Source organism: Gekko japonicus, unplaced genomic scaffold, assembly GCF_001447785.1.
Source record: "Gekko japonicus isolate JY-2015 unplaced genomic scaffold, Gekko_japonicus_V1.1 scaffold382, whole genome shotgun sequence".
NCBI classification, from domain to species: Eukaryota; Metazoa; Chordata; class Lepidosauria; order Squamata; family Gekkonidae; genus Gekko; species Gekko japonicus.
Window position 1 is genome coordinate 1028437 of NW_015168662.1, and position 25566 is coordinate 1054002.

General features: G+C 39.2%; 1 protein-coding gene across 1 annotated transcript in view; it reads left to right on the forward strand.

The window, feature by feature from the left end:
- The window catches only part of PLAG1 (PLAG1 zinc finger), a 41713-nt gene extending 17560 nt beyond the window's left edge, over positions 1–24153 (forward strand). The window contains exons 2-4 of the mRNA XM_015415277.1: positions 17218–17321; positions 21934–22292; positions 22808–24153. Of these exons, the coding sequence (XP_015270763.1) occupies positions 22051–22292; positions 22808–24071 (1506 nt within the window). The 5' untranslated portion in view covers positions 17218–17321; positions 21934–22050 and the 3' untranslated portion in view covers positions 24072–24153. The remainder of the gene's footprint in view (positions 1–17217; positions 17322–21933; positions 22293–22807) is intronic.
- The last annotated feature ends 1413 nt before the right edge of the window (positions 24154–25566 follow it).

The following is a 25566-nucleotide window of genomic DNA, read 5'->3' on the forward strand; positions in this document are numbered from 1 at the left end:
CTGGGGACTGCCCCAAGAGTGCACAAACCTCCCCCTGCCCCCCAGGTGGCCCCGGAGCTCGGATTTAGCGATCCACATTCACGGGGCCACTTGACTATTAGATATATAGATATGGAGCAAAAGTCCATCAGTGGCTATTAGCCACAAGGTATAGATAGGAACTCTCAGGCTGGGGCAAGTGATGCACTGTATTCTTGGTGCTGGGGGGGGCAACAGTGGGAGAGCTTCTAGTGTCTGGCCCCACTGGTGGACCTCCTGATGGCACCTGGTATTTTTGGCCACTGTGTGACAGAGTGTTAGACTAGATGGGCCATTGGCCTGATCCAACATTGGCTTCTCTTATGTTCTTATGTGCTGTGAAGAAGAGCACATGTGAAACATTCATCACCCTCTGTATTTCAGATTTTCTTTTTTGTACCAACACCTTATGCAGACAGACAGCAGTTTTGGTGATGGCTGTGGATGGTATCACTGTTCCAGGCACTCTTGCATCAAGTAGTTTTTGCAAGGAGCATCATAATGAAGCCTCCTATGGTTCATCACTTTCATTCATGAAGACTGTTTGTTCTTCATGCTTTAACTCAGCAACCATTAAAGCCTCTGCCCAAGATACCTCTAAAAATTCTGAACCTGAGGGTTCTCTTCTTCGGGGGATTGCCTATGCTATCTGTGTACTTTTCATAAAGACAATGTCAGGTTAAGAACTGACCCACTATCATGCCCAGAATAAACACTGCTTTTTATAGGGCTCAAGAAGAAGAAAAGTTGGTTTTTATGCCCCACTTTTCTCTACCCGAAGGGTCTCAAAGCGGCTTACAATCTCCTTCCCTTTCTCTTCCCACAACAGTCCCCTTGTGAGGTAGGTGGGGCTGAGAGACCTCTGAGAAAACTGTAACTGGCCCAAGGTCACCCAGCAGGCTTCATGTGGAAGAGTAGGAATCAAGCCCGGTTCTCCACATTAGAGCCTGCCTCTTTTAACCTCTACACCAAGAGATCAACTTGTTTTCCTGTTACTCAAGCTCTAAACAGAAGTCATGGTGCATACTGGGACACTTTGCATATGTATTCAGAAACATCTGGTTTCAGGCAATCTGACTCCTTATTCATGGCCTTTGATTGAAAGCAGAAAACTATCCATTATTAAGTAGATGTCTCTGAGAATTGGTTCACATTTATTATGATTCTCAAGAGAGTAAAGTTTCAGCACAAATGTAGTTTTAGCCTTGTATACTATAGCTGAAGGTATTTGCAAGTTAACAGCATGGACATGTGCTTAAACTTTCATAATGTGTAATACATAAAGATGCTGACCTCACCCTTCCTTTAAAGTTGTTTTTCTGTAATGTTCTTTTGTTGACTAGTTACCAGCTAATTTTGGAAGTATTTGAACTGCTGTAGGAGAAGGTGAAGGGTGCCTCTTGCCAGTGACCAAGGGAAGTTGTGTATTCTCTTGTCCTTTGTTCTAACCATCCATTAAGGATGCCCTCCATATTTCTAAATAGAGGGAACAGTCACAGTATTCTGTTTTCTGTGTATGGGAATATCTTTGTATAATATGATACTGAAAGCTTAGATTCAATTAGCTTGAATTTCTAAGCTTTTTAAAAGTTGGGATTCCTATGCCACTCCACTGTCAATAATATATCTTGTAGATTTTATTGCTGTTCAGGTATTAAAATAATGCTCCAAATTTGGACATTAAAGTGTTAATTTGAAAATATTTGTGACAGTTATTATTAAGCTGTCTCTAATCGACTTTCTTGAAACCAAGAAACAGTTTCTACACTATTCTTTATATCAAGCACAGTCATGTAAATTCCTGGATTTTTAAAAACTTCATCTATTATGAAATTCCTCCATCTTAATTATAGTAATGTGGGTTTTGCTGTTCATTAAGCAATTGAAGACTGGCTTTGTAAAACAGAACTTTCCCTAGGTACTAGAAACTAGTTTGTAATAAAGGTAGGCTGCTTTATGGCATCAATTGTGGCTTGTGATTTGTCCCAGCGACAACCTAAAATAAGGTGGGGTAATCTGTACCTTTTAATCAAATGAAGAACTAGGAACCAGGAACCAATTTCAGTTTCTACTTCAAGTAGCATTAACGCCAGCCATTGGTAATACCATGGAAATGGAACAGCTATAAAACACCCTCAATTTTATTATTTTGTTGCAAGAATCTCCTTCAGAAACTCAAAATGACTTTTTCTCTAGGCTTTTCTGTAGCATAATAACAAAAGATAACTGATGGTTAGGAGATGCTTGCTTAAATTAGAATTGATGGGTTTTAATGGATTGTGTGATTAGGTACTGGGTACAGCCCAACTGCTTGAGTGGTGACTGAAGGGTAAAGTGAAGGAGAAAGAAATCAGTCTTGCTACCCACTGGCATGAAGTAGCTGGGGGTGTTTATTTTGGGGCAAGACAGGATTCAGGTGTTTTTCCATTTCTCTGCCATGTTCACCATGCATATTTGTAAACATATATTTCAAGTCCCATAGCTCTCCAGTTCTCTTTGCAAGACAATATCTTGGAAAAGGCTGGTCCAGCAGCTTTCTGTTGCAAACACAACAGAAATAAATAAACTAGAAAATATTAGGGGAATGAACTCCCTGACAGAATCATTATGGATAGAGATATTAGGCCATAAGACTTGCTTAAAAGTGGGAGTGTACCTGAGCAAACCTTTCAGGCTGATCTCAAGATGGAAATAAAGGTGACTAAAGCAGATATGATATTGGGTGACTTCACCTACCATCACATTGACTGGATAACCAGGTGTTTGAATCATGCTGTAAAAATGATGTTCCTGGACATCATAAATGACTATGCCCTGGAACTGTAGGTCACAGTGCCAAACAGAGGGGTAGTGATCTTGGACATGGTTCTGAGTAGGACTGGAGACCTGGCGCAAGATATAGATGTTGTTGCACCAGTTGGGAACAGTGACCTCAGTGCTATTACGTTCAGCATTCATGTCAATGGAAAGTTACTCCTGAAGTCCAAAACAATAACATTTGATTTCAAAAGAGGATTTTACAAAAATGAAGGGGCTAAGTATGAACCTGAAAGGGAAATTCAAGAGACTCAGATTCCTAGAAGATGCTTGAATGCTTTTTAAAACCGCACTAATTGAAGCTTAGATAGAATGCATCCCTCAGATTAGGAAAGGTACTGCCAAGTCTGAAAGAATGCATCTAAAAAGCATTTCTTTAAATATACCTGGAGCAGGAAACCAGCCATGTAGGGAGTTCTGTCCTTGGCTGACCAAGGAATAAAAGGATTGCTAAAGGAAGATGGATCTTGGTAGAGCAGCTAAAGGAATTCACTGCATCTGTGTTCACTGTGCAAAGTGTGGGGCATATACCCAGACTAGAGCAACTATTTTCAAGAAGGATGTCTAAAGAACTGAGTCAAATTGTGATAACAAGAGATGACGTTCTAGACCTGTTGGAGAAATGAAAAGCCAATCAGTCTCAAGGTCCTGATGGCATTCACTTGAGGGTTCTTAGGGGGAACTCAAATATAAAATGCTTGCTCTACTAACCAGTTTATGTAACTTGTCACTATAATCAGCTGTTGTACCAGAAGACTGAAGAGTAGCAAATGTTAGAGCAGGGGTGGCCAAACTGTGGCTCAAGAGCCGCATGCGGCTCTTTCCCACATATTGTGCGGCTCCCAGCAGGGCAGCTTGGGAAGCTAAATATAATTAGCAAATAAATATCATTGGACAAATAAATATTATTATCAATATCTGCTTTTACCGCTTTTGATATTATTTTGGCAGTCTCATTTAATGTTAATAAAAAGCAAATTTACATATTTCCCAGTAAAAATGTGTAATATTTGTTCATGTCTTGCAGCTCTCAAACATCTGACTATCATTCTATGTGGCTCTTACATTAAGCAAGTTTGGCCACCCCTGTGTTAAACCAACTTTTAGAAAGGGGTCCAGAGGAGAACCTGAAAATTACAAGCCAGTTAGCTTAATGTCTGTTCCAGGTAACTCAGTAGAAACTGTAATCAGAGATATAATTATTAGGCACGTAGGTAAATGAGAAATCAACATGGCTTTTGCAAAGGAAAGTTTGCAACCTTTTCTTTGCAACCAACCTTTTGGAGTTCTTTGAGAAAGTGAACAAACATGTTGGTAATGATGACCCAGTAGGCATTAAATATTTGGTCTTTCAAAAGGCACCTCACCAAAGTACCTCACCAAAGACTCCTGTGTAAGCTTAGCAGTAATGAGAGAAGAGGATGTGTTCTGTGGAGTAAAAACTGGTTAAGTTTCCTGTGATTCTTTTGCAATGCAATTTTAGTTGCATGTACCATGATTTAAACATCCCAGTTGGACTGGCTTAATCTCAGGGTGCTGTTGGAGTACAGTCTGGTCCTAGTTATATGGATGACTTTCAGTTGGTGAGAGCTGATGAAGTGGACAATGAAGGGGACAGGGTCCTTCGAAGTGTGTGGCTCCCACATCTAATCTTTCCCCTCATGGCTAATAGTATTATGCCGGACTGGGTTGGTTGACTGGATCCAGGAGATAATAATTCCTCTCTGCCAGAAGGGTGTAGTTCTGACAGTTTTGAAAGAGATGGTTGTGAAGAAGGCATCCTGAAGAAGGCATCCCTGGACTGAAACAACCTGAACAGCTACCACAAAGTGGCTAATATTACATTCTTGGTCAAGGTGTTCCATTGGGTGGTGGCTACACAGCTTCAGGGGGTATTGGAGGAGGTGGATTGTCTATACCCATTTCAATCTGGATTCAGGCCTGGCTTTGGGAGGGAAACAGCCTTGGTTGCCTTGGCTGATGACCTTCACCATGAAGGTGATAGGAGCAGCCTTGGTTGCCTTGAATGATGACCTTCACCATGAAGGTGATAGGAGAAGTGTATCAGTGATGATTCTCCTAGACAGCTCAGTGTCTTTGAGATACCATTGACCATGGTGTTTTTCTAGGGAGGCTGGCTGGGCTGGAAGGAGGGGGGCATTGAGCTTCAGTGGTTTTGCACTGATGGTGGTGGAGGACTGCTGCTCCTGTGACAGTTATGCTGGGGGGGCACAGTGTTCCATCTTGTACCCCATAATATTTTACATCTATATGCAATTGCTGGGAGTGTTCATCCAAGGATTTGGATTGAAGTGCCATCGGAATACAAATGACACCCAGTTCTATTTTTCCTTAACAGCTAAGCCAGGTGGTCTGTGGAAGTCATAAATATAGAGGTGCTCTGGGGAGGGGGGGAAGTCTATCTGGGAGATGGGGTTGCACTTCTCTTAAAGGAACAGATTTGTAATTTTGGGGGTGCTACTGGACCTGGGCCTCCTGTTGGATAAACAGGTGGCAGCAGTAGCCAGCTGGTGAGCCAGCCATGGCCCTTCCTGGACAGAGAAGATCTTGCCACTGTGGTGCATGCCCTGTTAACATATAGATTAGACTACTGCAGTGCACACTATGTGGGGCTGCCCTTGAAGACTGTCCAGGGGTACAGAATGATGTGGCCAGACTGTTGACTCGAGTGGGTCACAGGGACTATAACTCTTCAGCCTTGGCCCACCTACACAGGTTTCTAGTTTGCTTCTGGGATCCATTCAAGGTGATGGTATTGACCTTTAAAGCTCTGTATGGACTAGGACTAACATACCTTGAGGCTTTCCTCCTCCCATACAAACCTACCTGCTCACTCCAGTCATTCTCTCGCTTTGGTTGCCCCCACTATCTGAAGCTAGACCTGAAAAAGGGTCTTCTTTGTCATGGCACCAAAATTTTGGAACCTCCTCCCCAGGGAGATTAATCAGTCTCACGCTATTGGTGTCTTTCACTAGCAGATGAAGACTTCTTTGTTTTGTCTGGCAGGCTCTCAGTAATGGATCTTTCCCCTCCCCCTTCTAGTGTTAAATTTTTAATTGAATTTTATATTTTAACTGTATTTTTATTAGTTAAATGTTTTTATGTTTGCTGCCTTGTGGACCCTGATTGGGTGGAAAGGCAGCATTAAATTTTAAATAAATAGGTGTCTAGAAATGGTAATGAGATGGATGAGGTCCAATAAACTGAATCTCAGTTCAGACAAGACTGGTGTGCTGTTGTTCAAGCTATTTGTTGAAGCTGCTTGGAGAATGCAGAGTAAGCCTTGTTCATAGCAGGTTTGTAGCTTGGGATGCTACTGGATCTTGGTTTATGGCTGGAGGCTTAGGTCTTCTCTGTGGCATGTAGCATTTGGTTTGCCAGCTATGGCCAGTCCTTGAAAACCATGTTTTGGCCATAGTGATCCATGCTCTGATCTCATCCAAGTATTACTGTAATGCACTCTGTATGAGGCTGCATTTGAAAATGGTTCAGAAACTTTAGTTTGTCCAAAATGTGGTTACTAGGCTATTTTCAAGGGTAGGTTACATGGATCATATCACCCCCATGCAAGAAGATCTGCACTGCTTTCCCATCTGTTCCTGGGCACAATTCAAAGTACTGGTTCTTACCTGTAAGTTCCTAAGGACTTGGGACCAGGATACCTGAAGGACTGTCTCCTCCCATACTATTTCAGCGACCAGCTAAAATATGCCTCTCAAGCCCTGCTTTCTGTGAGGTGAGTGGCAACTAGACTACCGGCATTTTCTGAGGTAGCATGTTGCCTTCCCCCTTGAGGCTTGCCTGGCACCTACTTTACTTTCTTTTAGGCACGAGGCCAAAACTAATCTTTTAACCTCGTTTTTTAATTAGAAGTTTTATCCTGTCAGCTTTTTAATGGTCTGCTTCTGTTTTGTGGATAGCTTTAATGCTGCTTGCTTATAAGGACTTGTTTTTAAAATTGTGATGCAATTTAATTGTAAGCCACCTTGAGCAGGACTCTGCAGAGGCAGCACAGAAATATCCTAAGTAAATAATAATAATAAGCAAAAGGAAAAAGAGGTAGGAATAAATGAAAAGTCTTTTCAATGGAGGGAAGTAAGCAGGGGTATTCCAGAAGGTATGGTATTGGGGTTGGTGCTATTTAATTTGTTTGTCGGTGATCTGGAACTGGGGGTAGACAATGTAGTGGCCAAGTTTGTAGATGGCACAAAATTATTTAGGATGGTGAAAGCCAAGTCCAACTGTGAAGAGCTCCAGGAGGATTTCTGCAAACTGGGTGACGGGGGCAACAATATGGCAAATGAAGTCCAATTTAGGTAAGTGCACAGGGGTATATACTGCAACAAAAAATCCCAGCCCACTAATGGTGTCTGAACTTGGTGGAATCATAGCTCAACAACAATCTCAACTCAGAGTGCCGCAGTGGTGAAAATGGCAAACTCTATGCTGGGGATTATTAGGAACTGAAAATAAAACAGCCATATTATAATGCCCCTGTATAGATCTGTGGTGCAGCCTCACTTGGAATAATATGTGCAGTCCTGGTAGTCTGTGGGCCAGACCTAATGTTGGTATCAGGTAAAGTGGCAAAATGTATGGGTTTTTTTATGAAGAATATGTCTGTTTTGATGCGATAACCTGTTCTGATTGGTAGCTTAAGGTTTTTATGATGTTACAAAGTTGGCCAAATCCAATTTCCAAGCAGTTTCGATCTGCAAAAGCATTCACTGTGTCACAGCCACTTTCTGAAAAATACTTCAGAAAAATGATACTATGTCAGATTTTTTAATCTTGTCCCACAAATTGAAAAGGGCATTGCAAAGCTGGAAAAAATACAGACGAGGGCAAAAAAGATGATTAAGACATTGGAGTATCTTTCCTATGAGGAAAGGCTGAAGAGCCTGTGACTTTTCAGTTTTGACAACAGATGACTAAGTGGGGACATGATAGAGGTTTCAATACATGCAGAGTACAGAGAGTGGATCAAGAGAACTTTGTCTCCCAAAATAGTAGAACTTGGGGGATCCAGCGCACTTGATGGCAGTAGATTCAGGATAGACAAAAAGAAATACTTTACTCAACAAGTGATTAAAATGTGTGGAATTCACTGCCAAAGGATGTAGTTAATAGCCACAGGCATAGATGGCTTTAAAAGGGGATTAGATCGATTCATGGAGAATAGTTTTGTTAGTGATTGCTAGCCATGGAAACTAAAGGGAACCACTGCATTCAGAGGCGGTTGACCTCTGAATACCAGTGCCGGTAAGACCCCAGCCTCTATGCCCTATTGTTGGATCTACAGTGTATCTGGTTGGCCTCTGTGCGAGACAGGCTGCTGGACTTATGGGCCACAGGTCTGATTCAGGAGGGCTTTTCTTATGTTATTATACCTGCAGGCATGAATGAAGCAAAACCACAACTGGTAAGTTGTGTAGCTCTCATTGTTTCCCCAGTGTACTCTTTAGTATTAGAGAGACATGTAAATAGGAAGAAGCAACCAAATAGTTTTAAATAAGTGGGGAAAGAAGGGGTTCAGTTACTGTTGTTGTAGTTAATTAACTGCTGAACATAATATAGTGCTATATAAGAATAATAAAACTAGGGAAACAACATTAAACAGACCTTGATGAAGGCCTTTGGTATAGAGTTGAATTGCATAGTTTTGCTTTCACTGTTACAGTGGTCTGAAGTTTCTGTTTATTCACACAAACTAAACATCTTCCAAAATTCCCTCATTGGTAACAGTATGAATTTTAAATGTCAAAATGGGTATTTATGCTTCCTTGAGTTGATGGCACCAACAAAGAAACCTGAGCCACTTGATTCAGTTCACACCTAAATATTTTCTAAGCCTAGGGTTGATAACCTCCAGGCAGCACCTGGAGATCTCCTTCTATTACAGTTGATCTCCAGATTACCAAGATCAGTTCCCCTGGGGAAAATGGCTGCTTTGGAGGGTGGATTGTATGGCATTACATCCTGATGAGGTCCCTCCTCTCCTGAAACCTTCCCCTCTCTAGGCTTCACACCCAGAACGTCCAGGTATTTCCCAACCTGGAGCTGGCAGCCCTATCTGAGTCTCTCAGTATGGAAAAATTTTGTATAAAGGTTGGAAAGAAAACATTCCCATTCAAGTCAGCAGCAGCTTACTTTTACACCCAGTTACAGAGCTGGCTGAGCACTTCTGCAGTGCACAGCAATGGTGTCTCTCCCAATAGGCTTTACAGTCTTCTTCAGTGGTTTTATCTCAAAGAGGAAGCAGGCCTCCAGTCTGATTCCTGCCTGATGCTTCCCAAGTCCGATCCTTGGAGGAGGCAGAGAAGAAGCTCAAGCAGACAACCCCAAATTTACATATAAATCCTTCCAGTTAACAGCATTAGTTCATGTGCTTATTCTGTTTCTAGGGGACCCAGTGAGTATGTCATCAAAAGAGATCTTTTCAAAACCTTTACTCTGAACTGGGAACCTGATGAGGGAGGGAGTTTATTCTGGTTCATGGTTGGAAAAAAAAAATAAAGATTTGTTCTTATTGTTGTGTCAAGTTCAACTCCTTGCTTTGATGAAACAGCCAAGGCTGGTGACTATTTTTATTTACTTCATTCTCCTTTCTCATTGAGGCTCAAGAGGATTACAGAATTAGGGGGGAAATGCAAAAATTACCCATATACTATAGACAACAAATAATGCAGTAAAACTTGATTATAAAACTAGAGAACAAGGGAATTAAAACAATATAATACAAATATAGGAAGACCTTATTAACACCTATCTTCTCAGAACCATTACAGGTATTACACTTCAAGACACAAGCCAACAGAAATTTCTGTTCCAACCTGGGATGCAGGGCAATGCAGGTAAACATAGTTTTACCATACAAATAAACAGGAAAAGCAGTTTCATGTTTCCAAGTTTGACTTCAGCCAGTGTCTCCCATATCTCCCCTGCAATATGAGTTTAACAGCCCTTCTTCAGCAGCTGCTAGCAATGTCTCCCACACAGGGGCACAAAGTAAGTATGCTCTGTAGAAAAGGGGAGGGAGACAGTAGCCCAAGAAACATCATATACAGGTAAGCTTCTACCAGCCATTGGTAAAGACTACAGGAAGCACAGCCACCTTTGTGGGTGAGCAACATTCACACCAACCATTGTTGCTGCTAGCCAGATCCTCATGACTCCTTTGTTTTTTCTTGTAGGATTACAGCCTGGACACATGGAGCATCATAAATTACAGGCAGAATTCCATTGCTACTCCCTACAATGGAGAAGTAAGTATTATTTCAGACTACGTGTGAAAGTGAGGGAAACCCCAAGGGAAGAGGGAGATAAGGTATGAGAACTGGAAGAGTGCTTAGGCAGTACCACTTGCTCATTCATTTGATTTTTACTACCAGCTGAGGGTCTGAGCCTAGTTGCTCTTTCTTGCAGCTGCTCACTATTACTCATTACTGTCCCTGTGTCTCCCTTGACTGTTCACAGGCAACCTTCCAACTGGTGCAGAAGCAAGGATTTTCCCACTTCCAGTGCAATGCAGAACATGGGCAAGGCTTACAGCAAGACCAACAGTTGCAGTTACCATTGTACATCCAGGTGTTCCTATGCAGGGTTGCCACCTTTCTTGTTGTTGCAGGGTTTCTTTACCCTTCCAACCCTTTATAGACAAGTATCCAGTAAAGCCAGCCCTAATATGCAGTGATAAGGAAAGTTATGCTTCTTATTCTCCTGTCTGTCAAAGAGCTTTCAAAAGCACAGGAGTGCTGCCAAAACAAGAAGACTGGCAACCCTATTAATATGTTTTTCTTACAGAATTCCATTCCTAATGCTGTTTAATAAAAGTTTGGACTGTTTTACAGCTGAATCTGTGTGCTAATGATGATTGGCAGATAAGGTTCCTTAGAGAACTAGTGTTGTTTAGTGGTTAGAGTGTTAGACGATGACTAAGAAAACCTGGGTTCAAATCACCTACTCTGCCATGAAGTTTACTGGGAGGCCTTGTGTCAGTCACTTTCTCTTAGCGTAATCTATCTCCCAATGTTCTTGTTAGGCTAAAATGGGGGAAGGGGAACCATGTATTCCTTCCTGAGCTCATTCTTTGTCTTCACTTATTACTCACCTCTGTTTTCTTGAGGATGAGAGATACTTGCTAAAAGGGAGACCTAGAAGATATTCCAGTGGACTTCACAATCTTCTTGATTGCTGCTGGTGTGATGAGCCTTCTTGATATGAAGAGGGGCAAGTGGGATCATAAGCAATGAGAAGAGATGATCATATCCTAATGAACACAGGAGGGGCTGGATGGAGGGGGATAGAGAAAAGTTAAATTTGTGACTCATCCCCACTAGTTTTGACTGCATTTCACAGGTGCCCCTATGTTCTGATAGCATCTCACTGGTGGGTGACCACATCCAAGGTTTGAACCAGGGACTTCAGGTGGTGCTAAGCCTGTGCTGTTCCAGTGCTACAATTTCTATACAGTGTATACAGCCCTAGTATATATGGTAAGATTTCATCACCAGGACCACTGGAAGATTCCAGTTGTACCATATGTTCCACTGTGGCTGCGTGGTTACAAAGTTGCTCTGTGGTATGGGTTCTCTTCTTAATTTGTTCCCTTGTTATGTGGCTGGTGACGATGCAGGGCTTACCCAGTTTTATAATAATACATTATTGTTTATAATTATATACATTTTATTTATTTCTGAGATTTTTATTCTGCCCTCCCCAAAGCGGGCTCAGGGCAGATCACAAAAGCCGAGTCCAAGGCTCGTTAGTATGTGTATATGTGTATATGTTTATGAGCGGGGCAGTATGCGATTCTAAAATGTGGAAGTGCTGCAAATTCCACCAAACCTAACAAGCCTCTCTCAGCTCCTCCTGTCTGCTGCATCCTACCTCTACCCACAGAAGCTACTTTTATCAGCTCCATGATCAGAGATGGTATGCCTCAAAGTACCAGGTGGTGAGACAAACTATAGGGGAAGGCCATCACACTTCTACTTGAGAGCTTCCAGTGACTGGCCACTGTTGGAGCAAGGATGGTACAATCCAGCAAGGCTGTTCCTTCTGTCTTTTGTAGCAATACCAAATTTACTGTCATCATCTGCTCAATATTTTCTTTTTACATATTCATATCCTATTCTATCTCCTGTTCAGTTTTCTTTAACCCAAGCAGGCAGGCTAATCCAAACACTTGTGTTCTCCAGCCTGGTAAATAATTGTGTAAAATGAGAAATGGGCAGCTGTTGGCTAATCAGCCTGTGATCTACTAAGACAGTCTACCTCAGTCATTCATGCCTCTACCACAGTGTAACAATATTGGCACCTGTGTGGTGCTCAGCCATCCTTAGGGAACAGACATGGATTAAACCCTTCAAACCCTCCTCATACTCCCACACTGCTGTATTTTTACTGAAGCTGTATGTTTAATACTATGTGTTAGATTTGCTGATGTCTACAGTGGTGTGTTTATCAAATATTTATAAAGATAATTTGTGACAATATATTGAACATATAAGTATTAATGTAATTAATGTTTGAAGGTTATAATCTTGTTTATTATTTTCATCTTTCTTCCTTCTAATATGATCAGTTTTAACATGAGATGTTTGTTTTTCTCATTAAGTTAATGTGGAAACAATTTATTCTTGCTGCAGTAATATATTAAATCCGTTCTTGATAGGTGAACGGTATCTCATTCTTAAAAGTGAACAAGAATATTGCAGAATTCAACAATAATAGATTTCTTCTAATAGCAAACTTGATAGCTCCATGCCTCCATGTCTATTAGCAGGAAAGTGAAATTAGGCAACCTCCAGACAAGGTAGAGGTTTTGTTATATATATGCAGAAAAATAATAGTTTATAGACAACACTTTAAAAAAATCCTAAGTTGCCCACAAACTCCAAAAGAAGGATTCAATAGGCTCATTGCCCTTCTGGAGTCAATGCATGTTCAGGTCAAATGAAGGGAGGGAACACAACATTGGGGTGGGGGAAGCTACCTTCCCACCCCCATTTTTGTGTCCCTCCCTTGAGCTCTGAGCAGCATCTGGGGTAGGATTTTAATTGCAAAGGATACATATTCTAATATTCTCCTTTTCAGTTCAGGATGCTTTTGGAGCTAAGCATCCTGGCAGGATTATAGAAGTCTTTTTCTTTTGATCTATCCCCAAGTACTCTTTAAAATGCAGGGGAAAGAGCATCTGTAGTTTATAGTCTCCAACAATGGGGAGTAAAATTGTGAGTGGAGAGTGTATGCCATAAAACATCATGCAACAATTTGCCCTCCCTCAAATTATTTTATTCAGTTCAGGGATGGAGAGGTAAAAATGTGTGTGTATGTATATGTGTCCCACACAGTTTAGGGGTTACATGAGCATCTGTGTGCTCACTGTGGCCATGAACCTCAGTAGAGCACTAAAGAAATATTGCACTACAATGCTAGACTGTGAAAAGTTCATGGCTAGATGGGCAGGAAGCTATTCATCTAGCCCCAGCACTCAGTCTAACAATATTGCTATAGAAAGGGAGGAGAATTTCCTGATATTTCTTTTACCTCCATCCTCCCTGTGATTGGAGCACCCAATTTGTCTTCATTATCTTCTTGATTACTTTCTTGATCATATTCCAAAACTTCCAAGCTACCAGACAGCCCTGCCACTTTATGGAAATAAGTACAACTTTGTGGCACTTACAGCATAATGGACTGTTTGCACCCATTATCAGATACAGTTTCTTAGATATGATGTACCATCTGGTCATTTACTTAAAACTTTAAATTGGTACATAAAGAAAAATCATCATGTTTCCAACTATAATTCCATATGTCAAAAGCAACAGATTTCCTAAGATGTTGTCCTTAGTTGATCACAGTTATTGACTTATTTATTCTGCTTCTGAGTCCTTTATATGCCCTGGTTTGATTTTTGGTTTAACAGTATGTCTTCATGTGTTTATAAATTGTATTCTCTCCACTATGCGAAGAAACCAATCTGACTAAAATCTGGATTATTAGGATTAAAAACTTGAGTTGTTGACTATTGAGGCTGTACTGTTGGCATGTGGTTTACTTTTGTAGTTTTAAGATGGTTTGGGTGGAGTGTTTCATATATCACCATGGGTGCTGCATAAATAGAGAGGCATCTCTAAAGCTGTAAAATGGGGGTTTATATTACTATTGCAGAAAGTCCTGATGATAGAACTTTATTCACATTCCCAGATACCCCAGTTCATAGCTTTCGTCAATCAGCATTCTGTGGTTGTGGACTGAATAATTTAGAGTTAATAGCAAACTTGGCTATTTCACTTTTTGTCTTGTTTCTTGAATAGTATATTTTAAAAGAAATGGTAGCCTCATGGCTGCTTTTATTTTCCTATTTTTTAACGTTTCTATTTTGTACGAGGCTTCATAGAGTAAAATTATGTGTGTCCACTGTGCTACACTATTACCACTATTACTATACAACCAAGGCGAGGGGGGAGTCTACCTTGTGTGCCCCCCCAAAGCCTTGGTTGTCAAAAGCAATAGTTTTCAATTGATCATGAGGAGTTCTTTTTGTGGTGTGTCCTTAAAGCTTGCCTTTTAAAAAAAGCTATCAGGATCATATAAAAGGCTTTGATATAAATTATATACTCTGTGCTCTGTTTTTAAGAATAGAGTCCTACAAATATCTAGGTATCTTTTTATAGGAGTAATAAAAAGGGTTCATTTTTAGCTCAGCCAGAGCAATGTAGCCTCAGCTAGTGGCATACAAAGGCCATGAGCAGTGGTTCTCATATTATGGACTGGGATTACAGCTCTCTCACCTGGGGTTCTTGAGGCCAGGAGAAACAATAGGATGAGCTGAGTAAGGAGGCTCTGGAAACGTCAGTGGGAGAAATGGGTTTGCCGTTGCCTGTATTGCAAATTTGTGTTACTGCATATATTGGGGAGGGGCTGCAGCTCACTAGTAGAGCATTTTCTTAGCATTCAGAAGGTCCCAGGTTCCTTGGCATCTCCAAATAAAAGTATCAAGTAGTAGGCGATATAAAAGACCTCTGCCTGAGATCCTGGATAGCTGCTGCCAGTCTAAGTAGACAATACTGACCTTGATGTACCAAGGGACTGATTCAGTATCAAACAGTTTCATGTGTTCAAGTAGAGCCTATTTCTCAATCATAAAAGAATACCTGTAGCTTTCAGAAATTGATGCCCTCAGTGGCCATTGCTAGGTGACCACAATAGTATTGCTGGCTTTGAAAACTTGGTTTAAGGCAGGGCCCTTTGCAGGGCTCTTTTGGCCTTTGAGGGAGGACTCATTGGGGCCAGGCCTTCCAGCACCCACTGGGCAACTTGCTGTGATACAGTTTGCATGATTCACACAGGCCTGGCTGCTTGCTGTTGTTCAACAGCAACCACCCCATAAAAGCCAATGTGGTATTTCCATTTCATTTATTAGCTTCATTGACCCAAGGTCTTAAGCCAAACATACAAACAGCAACTATAAAATGCATTACATATAACTACAAGATAATTTAGACCAAACGTCTTTACAATAAAAGCTAGTAAACATACTCTCGAACAGTATTATCAGACCACATTTTATAAACTTCAATGAATTCTATAAAATCCCATGATATTATAGCCAACCTGGTATAGTGATTAGGTTTTTGGACTAACTGGGAAATCCATGTTCAAATGCCACTCTGCTGTAAAAGTTCACTGTGTGACTTTGGGCCAGTCACACACACTCAGCCTAACTTCCCTCCTTCAAGGTTGTTCTGAGGATAAAATGGAGAGGAGAATAGTGTGTAAAGTCCCCCTTGTGGAGTTAAGTTGTTTTGAGCCTCCCTTGTGGAGAAAGGCAGAAATGAAGTAAATAATAACCATAGCTGAGGGGGATGATAAAAGGTAGGTGGGTGGGTGGGTAGGTGGGTGGGTTAAAAGAGAGAAGGAAGCCAGGAAAGGTGAAAATATGCAGGCTGGAAATGAATTCTGAAAAAATATAGTGCATTTAGAAATGGATCCTGGTTCAAGAGTGTGAGAACCAGAGGTCTGTATGTAGGTTATAAGATCAGTGTACTTCTGAAGAATACTCACACTATCAGCTCTATATGTTGTATTACGAAAGTGATTTTTTTTTTACTGAAGAGATATTCAAAGGCACATCTCAAATGGCCATAAAATTAACATGCGTAACTTCTCATAGCTATCTGGCAGATTTGCAATAAACACTGATTTTAATGTGGTATAATGGTTAAAATGTTAAAACTCAGGGACACCTGAGTTCAAATTCCCACATGTGATGAACCTCACAGGATGACCTTAGGACAGCCATTCTCTCTCAGCCTTAACCTACTTCACAAAGTTGTTGCAAGGGAAAAAATGGAGGAGAGAACCATGTAGGCAGCTCTGAGCTGCTTGAGGAAAGGTGGGAGAAATAAATGCAGTAAATACTTTAAACTGAAATTGTTTTCTGTCTACCCTTCAAATTCCGATTTATCTTAAAAGCTAAAAATTGTTGCATTGGTTCAAACACCATCTTGCAATGATATGCAATTCACACTTAAGAATCATCCTTTAAAAGCTGAACTATGTGTTCCATGCAAAAATAAGTAACCCTGTAGCTCTCTTTATATTGGAAACCCCTTTTGGTAAGGAAATGAATGGAACTGGAAAAGGTAGGGTGGAATCTTTCCCTGATTCAAAGCGTAAGCTCACTATTGGGAATCAAATGTATATTTGCTCCCACCACCTTCTTGGTTAACTGTTCTGTATGCTTATGTGAATTAATTTTTTTAAAATGGTAAGCTATTCTTAATAGACAAATATTTACTCTGTTGTGCTGAGTGCGTGGCCTGTCTTCCACATGCAGAATACTGGAAATCAGTGAGAGATGGGTAACTTGCAAACACAAGGGAGGCCAGTGAAAACTTGGAATAAGTTATTTGTTGTGATCTGACATTCACCTTCCTAGTTCTCAGACAATGGAATCACATCACAGAATATTCTTCTGGGCCCATCCAGGAATCCAGACTATATGTAGAGCTACTCCTCTTAGTGGTGCAAGTAATCTGATGAGGATTGTGTCACTGAATGAGCCCAGAGGAAGAGTGGATTGTCAAACAACACTGTTGGCACCAATAGGGAAGAATTATGTCTTTCTCCCCTCTACTTGCTTACTGGTTTCTAGTCCTTTTTTGTGCATAGCTGTTACACCCTGTTCTCTGCATGTAGAGGATCCAAATGATAGCTATTGTTCTAGTTATCCCTGCTTAGTTTAGCAAATGTTAACTATAAATAGTTTGAACATGGTTTTTTCTCTCTCTGTAGGCTTCTAGCCAAACATTTTCACTAATGTGTAGTCCCTTCTTCTTTGTTTTTCAGATCAGCAAAAATGGGAAGTTCTGGATTTTGGTTTGCGCCTAGACATGTCAATGGAACTGGTTAAGACCAAAATCTGAAGGTTTTTCTGCATTATCCGTCACCAGGTGTGCACTGAGCAGAGGCTACAATAAATCTGTTTTGAGTATGAACACCTTTTAAAATGGTATAAAATATATAAAAGAATTTTGTAATGTAGAACTGAATAGTTTGTGAAGTTATATCGTTCATTCATTCTATAGTTGTAAGAATAAATGTCAGTAATTGAAAGTATACTGAGCAGAAAATAGGCATTGTTACTCAATTTTTTTTTCAGCTGGTCTTTGAGAATTGTAATATTTGAGCATCACTGTTAAAAAACAAACACTGTCTGCATTGCTCAGCCTGTACATCCACAGATTATTAAATCTGTCTTGATATTCAAAAATGATAGATTCCATTATTTAGACATTCAGGTAAGACTAGTAGAAAAAGATTAAAATGGCCAGGATCCGGAGGACTATGTGTAATATTCCATGTGCACATCCAGGCTTTGCCAATACCCCCTTCTTAATACAGCCCCTTGCACTCCCAGTTTTAAGATCAAATCATGCCACTATCACATCTAATTAGGGCGTAAGGGCAGCCTCACACAATTATCCTAAACAGTTTTGTTTTGTTTTATCTTTTCATTTGGTTCATAGTAAAATGGGCTCTTTGAAGATGTAAAAATTACTAACAGTTGATGGGCACCTGAGAAGTGTAAGGAGGGCTCCACAATGTTCCCTCTAAGCTGTGGAGTCTTGTGAGTAACAATTCTACTTTGTGAGCTACTGGCATTAAAGAGGTGAGCGAGTGATTTGGGTATTCCATAAATTAGTTTGCTCTGGAGCCTGCCTTCCTGAGCTAAAACAAAAATGTGTGAGCTGGAAGCTAAAAAACTGTGAGCTAGTTCACAGTAACTCAGCTTAGAGGGAACACTGCTTGTGGAACACATCTTTCTTGCTGCCTCCTTCCACCAATGTGAAAAGCTGTTTTTTGGGGAACCCTTGAGAAATTATTTATTAAAATATGTATACACTTTTCCTCTTGGCTCAAGGTGGGGGCATCACATGAAATACAGGAGGGCTACATCTGGAAGGGGAATCGTGCACACACACAAAGCCCATCATACACATCTGATTGGATCCAACTTAATGGTTTTTGAGGCATATCAGAATATTGTAGGTCCTTCATATTAACTAATTTTGCCTCCTAACAGAAAAGTCAGAGTGAATTACACCTTAAGGTTCTTCTTAGAGCTTGTGCATAATACAGTTTGTTCACCATCATAAAGTTGAATACTGAGAAACTAATCTTTAAAGCACTTGTGCTCCATATTAGGCAAAATAAACTTCAATTAATTTTAAGTGTTGTTAGTTTTTCTTTTTAAGTCCCGAGGATGCATTTAATTAAGAAATTGAGGCAATATAAGCATCACACAGCTTTAAAATTATGCTTTCTTTTCTGACCTGTGAAGCATTTTTGTAAACTTTGCATTTGATTTTTCTCCCTCTGCTAACTCACAGTTTTGCACTGCACACTCTTGTAGTGACCTATAATAAACCTTGCAGTAAGATTAGTTTTTGCGTGCTGCTTCTTAAGTCCCATTTTGGTCATACTTTTTCATTAGCTAGACAGGCATCATTGGCAGCAATAACTAAGATAGCAAATTAGGGATTAAATCTACTATTTTTTGTTTAGATTTGCTTGAGATTACCTGGATTGCTAATTAATGAAGAAATTAATAGTTTGAACAGATATAGCATCCCAGTTCATTTAAGACTTTTGTAGACTGTCAGTTTATAGCCCAGCAAACATTCAGAAGTTGCTTATTTTTTGTAGGAGATCCCACATTAAATATCTCAGAAGTTAGCCCTTCCAGATATCACACATCTCTGTACAATATTCAGCCATCATTGTTATGATTAGGAAATTGCAGATATTCCTTCCCTCATACCTCAGGTAACATAGCAGTTGCAATTGTATGCTGTTGTAAATATGAACAAAGTTTGAGTCCATTGGCCCCTTTAAGACCACTGGATTCCAACTTAGACCAATCCCCCTACCCACCTGAATCTATCTTGTTGGAAATATAGTTGAACTAAGTATGCAGGCTTGTATTGATTCATATTTCATATTTCAAGAGATGAGCAACACAACCACCCTTGTTCTACTATATTGTCTGCATTAGTTCTTTTGTTAATCATACTTAATGCTAAATGACTGTTTGTAAACCTGTTTTACACTGATTGAAAATTATGTCTTGGTATTAACTATGGTTAACAAAATGGCTGGGGCTTAGGTTGAATCAAGCATGTCTGGCCAAGAACTCCTATTATCTCCTATCCACTGTTTTTGTTTGCTGACATACCAGCATCTTCACAGTTAGTCATGCATTTTTTTGGTACATGGGCCAAAAAGTCTGCATATTCCTGACCAATGTTCCCGCTAAGCTGTGGAGTATTGTGAGCAAACATTCTACTTTGTGAGCTACCGGCATGAAAGTTGTGAGCAAGCGATTTGGCTGCTGCATACATTAGTTTGCTCTGGAGCCATCCTTCCTGAGCCAAGGCAAAAATGTGTGAGCCAGAGGCTAAAAAACAGTGAGCTAGCTCACACTAACTCAGCTTAGCGGGAACCCTGTTCCTGACCTAATTAATGATCAGGCTAAGCATTCTCCTGTTAATACCATTGAAAAATGAGTTACATGAGCATTCCCATGTTTCGTTCATACAAGCAATGCTACCCCCTTCCCTACCACTCTTTTGTTTAGATTTTAGGTTTATTTTTTCTACCAAAATGTAAATTCCCAGTGATGAAATTTACATTTTTGCTAATTTCTTCCCTCAAAGCTCTACTAGTTTCACACTCAGCAAGGCTATTTGCTGACTCTCAAAAAGGCTAAAATGTACTGGGGCATACTTTGAATTGATTGCCTGGATAAGCATCTGTATGCAGATGGATGAGTTAGGAGCAGATAGCAAATGAGAAACTGAAATCTGATACCTACAGAGGGCTATACCTCAAATCACTACATCAGTGTGTTACAAAAAATATTTAGTATGTGGATAAAATTGTATAAGGAAGATAACTGCCACTTTTCTCAAGGCAGGCAAGAAGAATAAGTATTAACCTTATTAATTGTATCTTATATGTTAATTATCCAGTTAATCTTTAAAACAGTTGGCATAATGTGGAGATCAAAATGTTTTTATTGGCAGGGGTGGAATTGGAAAAAACAAGAAACTGTTGGGCTAGTTTGAAGGTTCCTATAAAACCTGTAGACAGACTCTCCCCCAGAAAATATAGGTCTTTTTATTGTCTTTGGATAACTGGCTTTAAGACAGTATCTTTAAAAAAAAGAAATTAATTTGCTAAATTATGTGTTGGAATTACAACCAGGTTTTCATGATACCACAGGATTTGTTTCAAAGGATCCTTACAGAATTTGGAGTAATCATTCTTTTAAGAGAAACTGAAAACTACCTGTCCCAAGTTCTATTATGCTGCATTTTGTGCTTATGCCTGTCTTCTCTCATGCTGTCAATCTAGCTTCCAATCTGTTTTCTTCATAGGTTTTATTTATTTATTTGTCAGATTTATACTCCACCCTCCCAGCTGAAGCATACTCAGGGTGGCTTACATAAACGAATAAAAACACATAAGTAGACAATTTAAACAGTTTTAAAACCAACTAAAAACGGGCCGACATTATAAGGTGCTAATCATTAAATAATACTGATAAAATTATTCAACGATGGCAGCCATCATTCAGTGACCATGTTTATCTGTAGTACCAAATGTTAATATCTGAAATACTAAAGTGCCTCTTGAGATAGAAGACTGCATAGTAGCGATAGTGTTTAGGAACTAGATCATGATTTCCATATAATTCTTGGGAATAAACACTTTAAGCAGTCTGAATCATTTTTAATTGTTTCAGCAAGCACTAGAGAAAAGAAAAAAGAAATGGTACAGCCAAATACACTGTTTAAGAGTGCAGCTAGAGGATTTGCACATGTGAATGTCTGCCCATTTTAAAAAAAACAAACCCAAACCCTGCATGTAAAAAACTAGGATGTTAAAGAAGGCATAAGATAAGACTAGAAACATTCTCCCTGATTTTTTGCCTTTCCACAGACAAGAAGAACTTGTATGTAGGGGAGCATTCAAATACACAGTTCATTTAGATGCATGCTGTGCTATAGTTCTCAGAGTATACTATGTGTGGTGTTTCATTCTACAGTCCTTCTAGATTCCACAATGGTTTTTTCCCTCTTGAGTAAAATGGAGAAGTGGTTATTGCATTCAGATTTTATCTGAAAGAGTCATGGCTTTCACTTTTAGCCATGTCACATCAGATTTGCTACAGGTCCGTAGAAAACTATTGAAACTATATTTGCTAAAATATATGCACAGCCATTTTAGTTTTTATAGGTTTAATAAGATCCTGAAAAATTGCTATCATCTCAAGAACCTGACAGAAAATTGAAAGGTGTACATTTAGGGTGCATGTGGATCTGTCCAATCTGAGCAGTGAATTTTGAGCTGTGATAAACAGCTTAAAAGAGCCTAAATATATTACATTAGACCAGCTGAACCTAACTTTATTTAAGCTTTAATCAAAAGCATCACATAGCAAGTAAACTTCAAAATTAAGTGTAGTTACAAATAGTTGTTTCTTATTTTTTTTTCCAGTCCCCTTTTGCTTTCTTTAACGACCACATGAAACTTGAGAAGCCATCTAAAGCTAAATCATTTAGTGGAGTTGGGCAATTCCCAAGTGTCCAACAAGAAGGCCTGGTTTAGGCTGCGATGGCCACTGTCATTCCTGGTGATTTGTCAGAAGTAAGAGATACCCAGAAAGTCCCTTCAGGGAAACGTAAGCGTGGTGAATCCAAACCAAGAAAAAACTTTCCTTGCCAACTGTGTGACAAGGCCTTTAACAGTGTTGAGAAATTAAAGGTTCACTCATACTCTCACACAGGAGAGAGGCCCTACAAGTGCACACAACAAGACTGCACCAAGGCCTTTGTTTCTAAGTACAAATTACTAAGGTATTAAACTCTATTTATCTTTCAGATTATATTATAGTTTGTTGGCCATTTTAAGCATTGTAAACGTATATATCTCTGTACACATCAGTTGATTTTCAGGAAGTTAATTTAGACATCAGATCATAGTATTATAAATTGCAGTGCATAGTTTCATATGCTAATGTCTTTGAATTTTTTGTTTGTGTGTTATGTTCAAAGAAGCAAGTTTAAAGTTTTTCATTTGTGTAAACTTGTTGCAAAGATTTGCGTGGAATGTGCATTTTCACTATGGACATAAATGAAATATTCACATTTAACCAAATATTAAATTAACGTAAAATCTTCAAACTAAAATGTCATTTGAAATTAAACTGTTTGTGATTTATTATATTTAGGTATGACATTCAGTATCTGTAGTGACATGTTTCCTCTAAATATACTGTTGAAAATTTTTTAGCTTAGCATTTACTGTTGAAATTGAACACAAGTACCTTTTGATCAAAATAATTACTTACAGAATATATCTGTGTTTAAAGGCATATGGCTACTCATTCTCCTGAGAAAACCCACAAGTGTAATTATTGTGAGAAAATGTTTCATCGAAAAGATCATCTAAAGAATCACCTACATACACATAATCCTAATAAAGAGGCCTTTAAGTGTGAAGAATGTGGAAAGAACTACAACACAAAGCTGGGGTTTAAGCGTCACCTGGCTTTGCATGCCGCAACAAGTGGTGACCTCACCTGTAAAGTATGTTTGCAGACATTTGAAAGCACAGGGGTGCTGCTGGAGCATCTAAAAACTCATGCAGGCAAATCATCAGGTGGAGTGAAGGAGAAAAAACACCAGTGTGAACATTGTGATCGTCGGTTTTACACCCGAAAGGATGTCCGAAGACACATGGTAGTGCACACTGGAAGAAAGGACTTCCTGTGTCAATATTGTGCACAGAGATTTGGCCGGAAGGATCACCTAACTCGGCATATGAAGAAAAGTCACAACCAAGAACTTCTGAAGGTCAAAACAGAGCCAATGGACCTTCTAGACCCATTTACTTGCAATGTTTCTGTGCCTATAAAGGATGAGCTGCTTCCAGTGATGTCTTTATCTTCCAGTGAGCTGACATCAAAGCCATTTACAAACACCTTGCAATTAAACCTTTACAACACTCAAATTCAGTCAATGCAGAGCTCAGCTTCTGCTCACCAAATGGTTGCCACATCATTACCATTAGGAATGCCTTGTCCGATAGATATGGAGGCTGTCCACCCTTCTCACCAGCTTTCTCTAAAATATCCACTCAGTTCTACCTCATATACACTTTCTATGACTGATAAAGAGCAACCATTGAAAGGGGAAATTGAAAGTTACTTAATGGAACTGCAAAGTGGTATGCCTTCTTCATCCCAGGATTCTCAAGCATCTTCATCTAAATTAGGGTTGGATCCCCAAGTAGGGCCTCTAGATGATGGATCTGGGGATGTTTCCCTTTCCAAAAGTTCTGTTTCCATTAGTGAACCTCTAAGCACCCCATCACTGGACTTCTCTCAGTTGTTCAATTTTATACCAGTCAATGGACCTCCTTTTAATCCTTCTGTTTCTGTGGGAAATCTTGGAATGAGTTACACACAAGAGGAGGCACATTCTTCTATGACTCAGCTGCCTCCACAAGCACAAGATCCACAAGACCCTAGTAATAGTATAGGTCTTGGATCTTTGCATTCATTGTCAGCAGCATTCACGAGCAGTCTAAACACAACCACAACCCTACCACGTTTTCATCAAGCTTTCCAATAGGATGAAAAACCAGCCTTGCAACAGTTTATTTGTAGAAATGCCTTAGATAACTTTTATTAATGTAGTGCCTACTATGTCATTGTAAACCTACTTTTGTACAGTACCAATCGCGTTAAGCCAGTATGAAATTCAAATTAACCTTTAAAATACTTTGAATGTGTTCATTCATGGATGTTTACTTGGTTTTTTTAAAAAGTCTATCGATTTTCACTGCCAATAGACCCATGCTTTTAAATATAGAACCATTCCCACTAAATATATGTATCCCTTGTTTAACTTTTCATTAAGAATAGATAATTCTCTTTGTCAATGTGGTGGCTATTTTAATAACTAAGAATAGTAATGAAACATTGATTTGAAAAAATCAGAAAAACCTCTGTTATATTCATAACCTGGAATATTTTAAGAGTAAAATTTTAACTCTTGTATGATGCTTGTGCAGCATATACATGTAGACATCAAAAAGTTTGGACCTATCATTTTTGCAAAAATAACTTCAAGTTTTAAAAGGAAGAAATATGATTTAAGTGCAATTAAAGTAGTTAACTAATTTGGCAAGAATAATGTTCCTGATTGGCAAGTTTTAGTTTAAGCTCAAAAAGAGGCAAAATTAAGAGCTGCCTTTGAAACAGAAATATTTTATCATGACTAAACACATTTTATTATTATTTTATAGAATACATTATTCTTCACAAGTATTCATTTTTCCCAACTGACTCTCAAAGGTGTGGTCAAGTCTAGCCAGAAAGTTTAGTTCCTATCTCGTTCATTTGATTTTCCTTCATTTAGAAAATGAATGTAAATTTGGAAATCCATTTTTCCATATTTTCATTGAAGCAGATCTCTTGAGTTGTGTATCTGGTGTGTAATGTCACCCTAAGCAACAGCTTAGATGGTAACCACACTTACTACACCTGGGTATTTGGTTAGTGATTTTTTTTCACTGCCAAGAATTAAAAACAGGACTCTTAGGAGTGAAGTAAAAGCATATTGCTTATGCCACTTTTATCTCAAATACTAGGGTATTTTGGAAAATAACGACAAAATGACTGCTCATGCTGTATGTCAAATTGCTGTTTCTTTTCAAAAGACCCTCTTATGTTCCCAACCCCTGATTACCAAAAGAGGGAAAAACTGTGATACCGAAGTGCAAAATGTAGTTTTGCTATAACTTGGTAACATTCTAATCTTGTCACTTTTAGGAGGAATTTTAAAAATACATAGATATCTCCAATCATTTGCATGAATGAATATAAGGTTTTAAGTGGTTAAAATAAATATACTTCACAAAAACAAAAGTTGCTCACATTCAAGGAGCTTTGGCTCCCAATGTTTGTATCATTAGTTCCTACTTTTTTTACTGTAGGAACCATATGCAGGTGTGATTTTACTATTTTATACTGATATGTATTTAAAAAAATTATTACTGAATAGTACCTTTTTTATGTTTGTGTTCCAAAGGCATTAAAATAAGGATGTACTAATAAGGAAAACA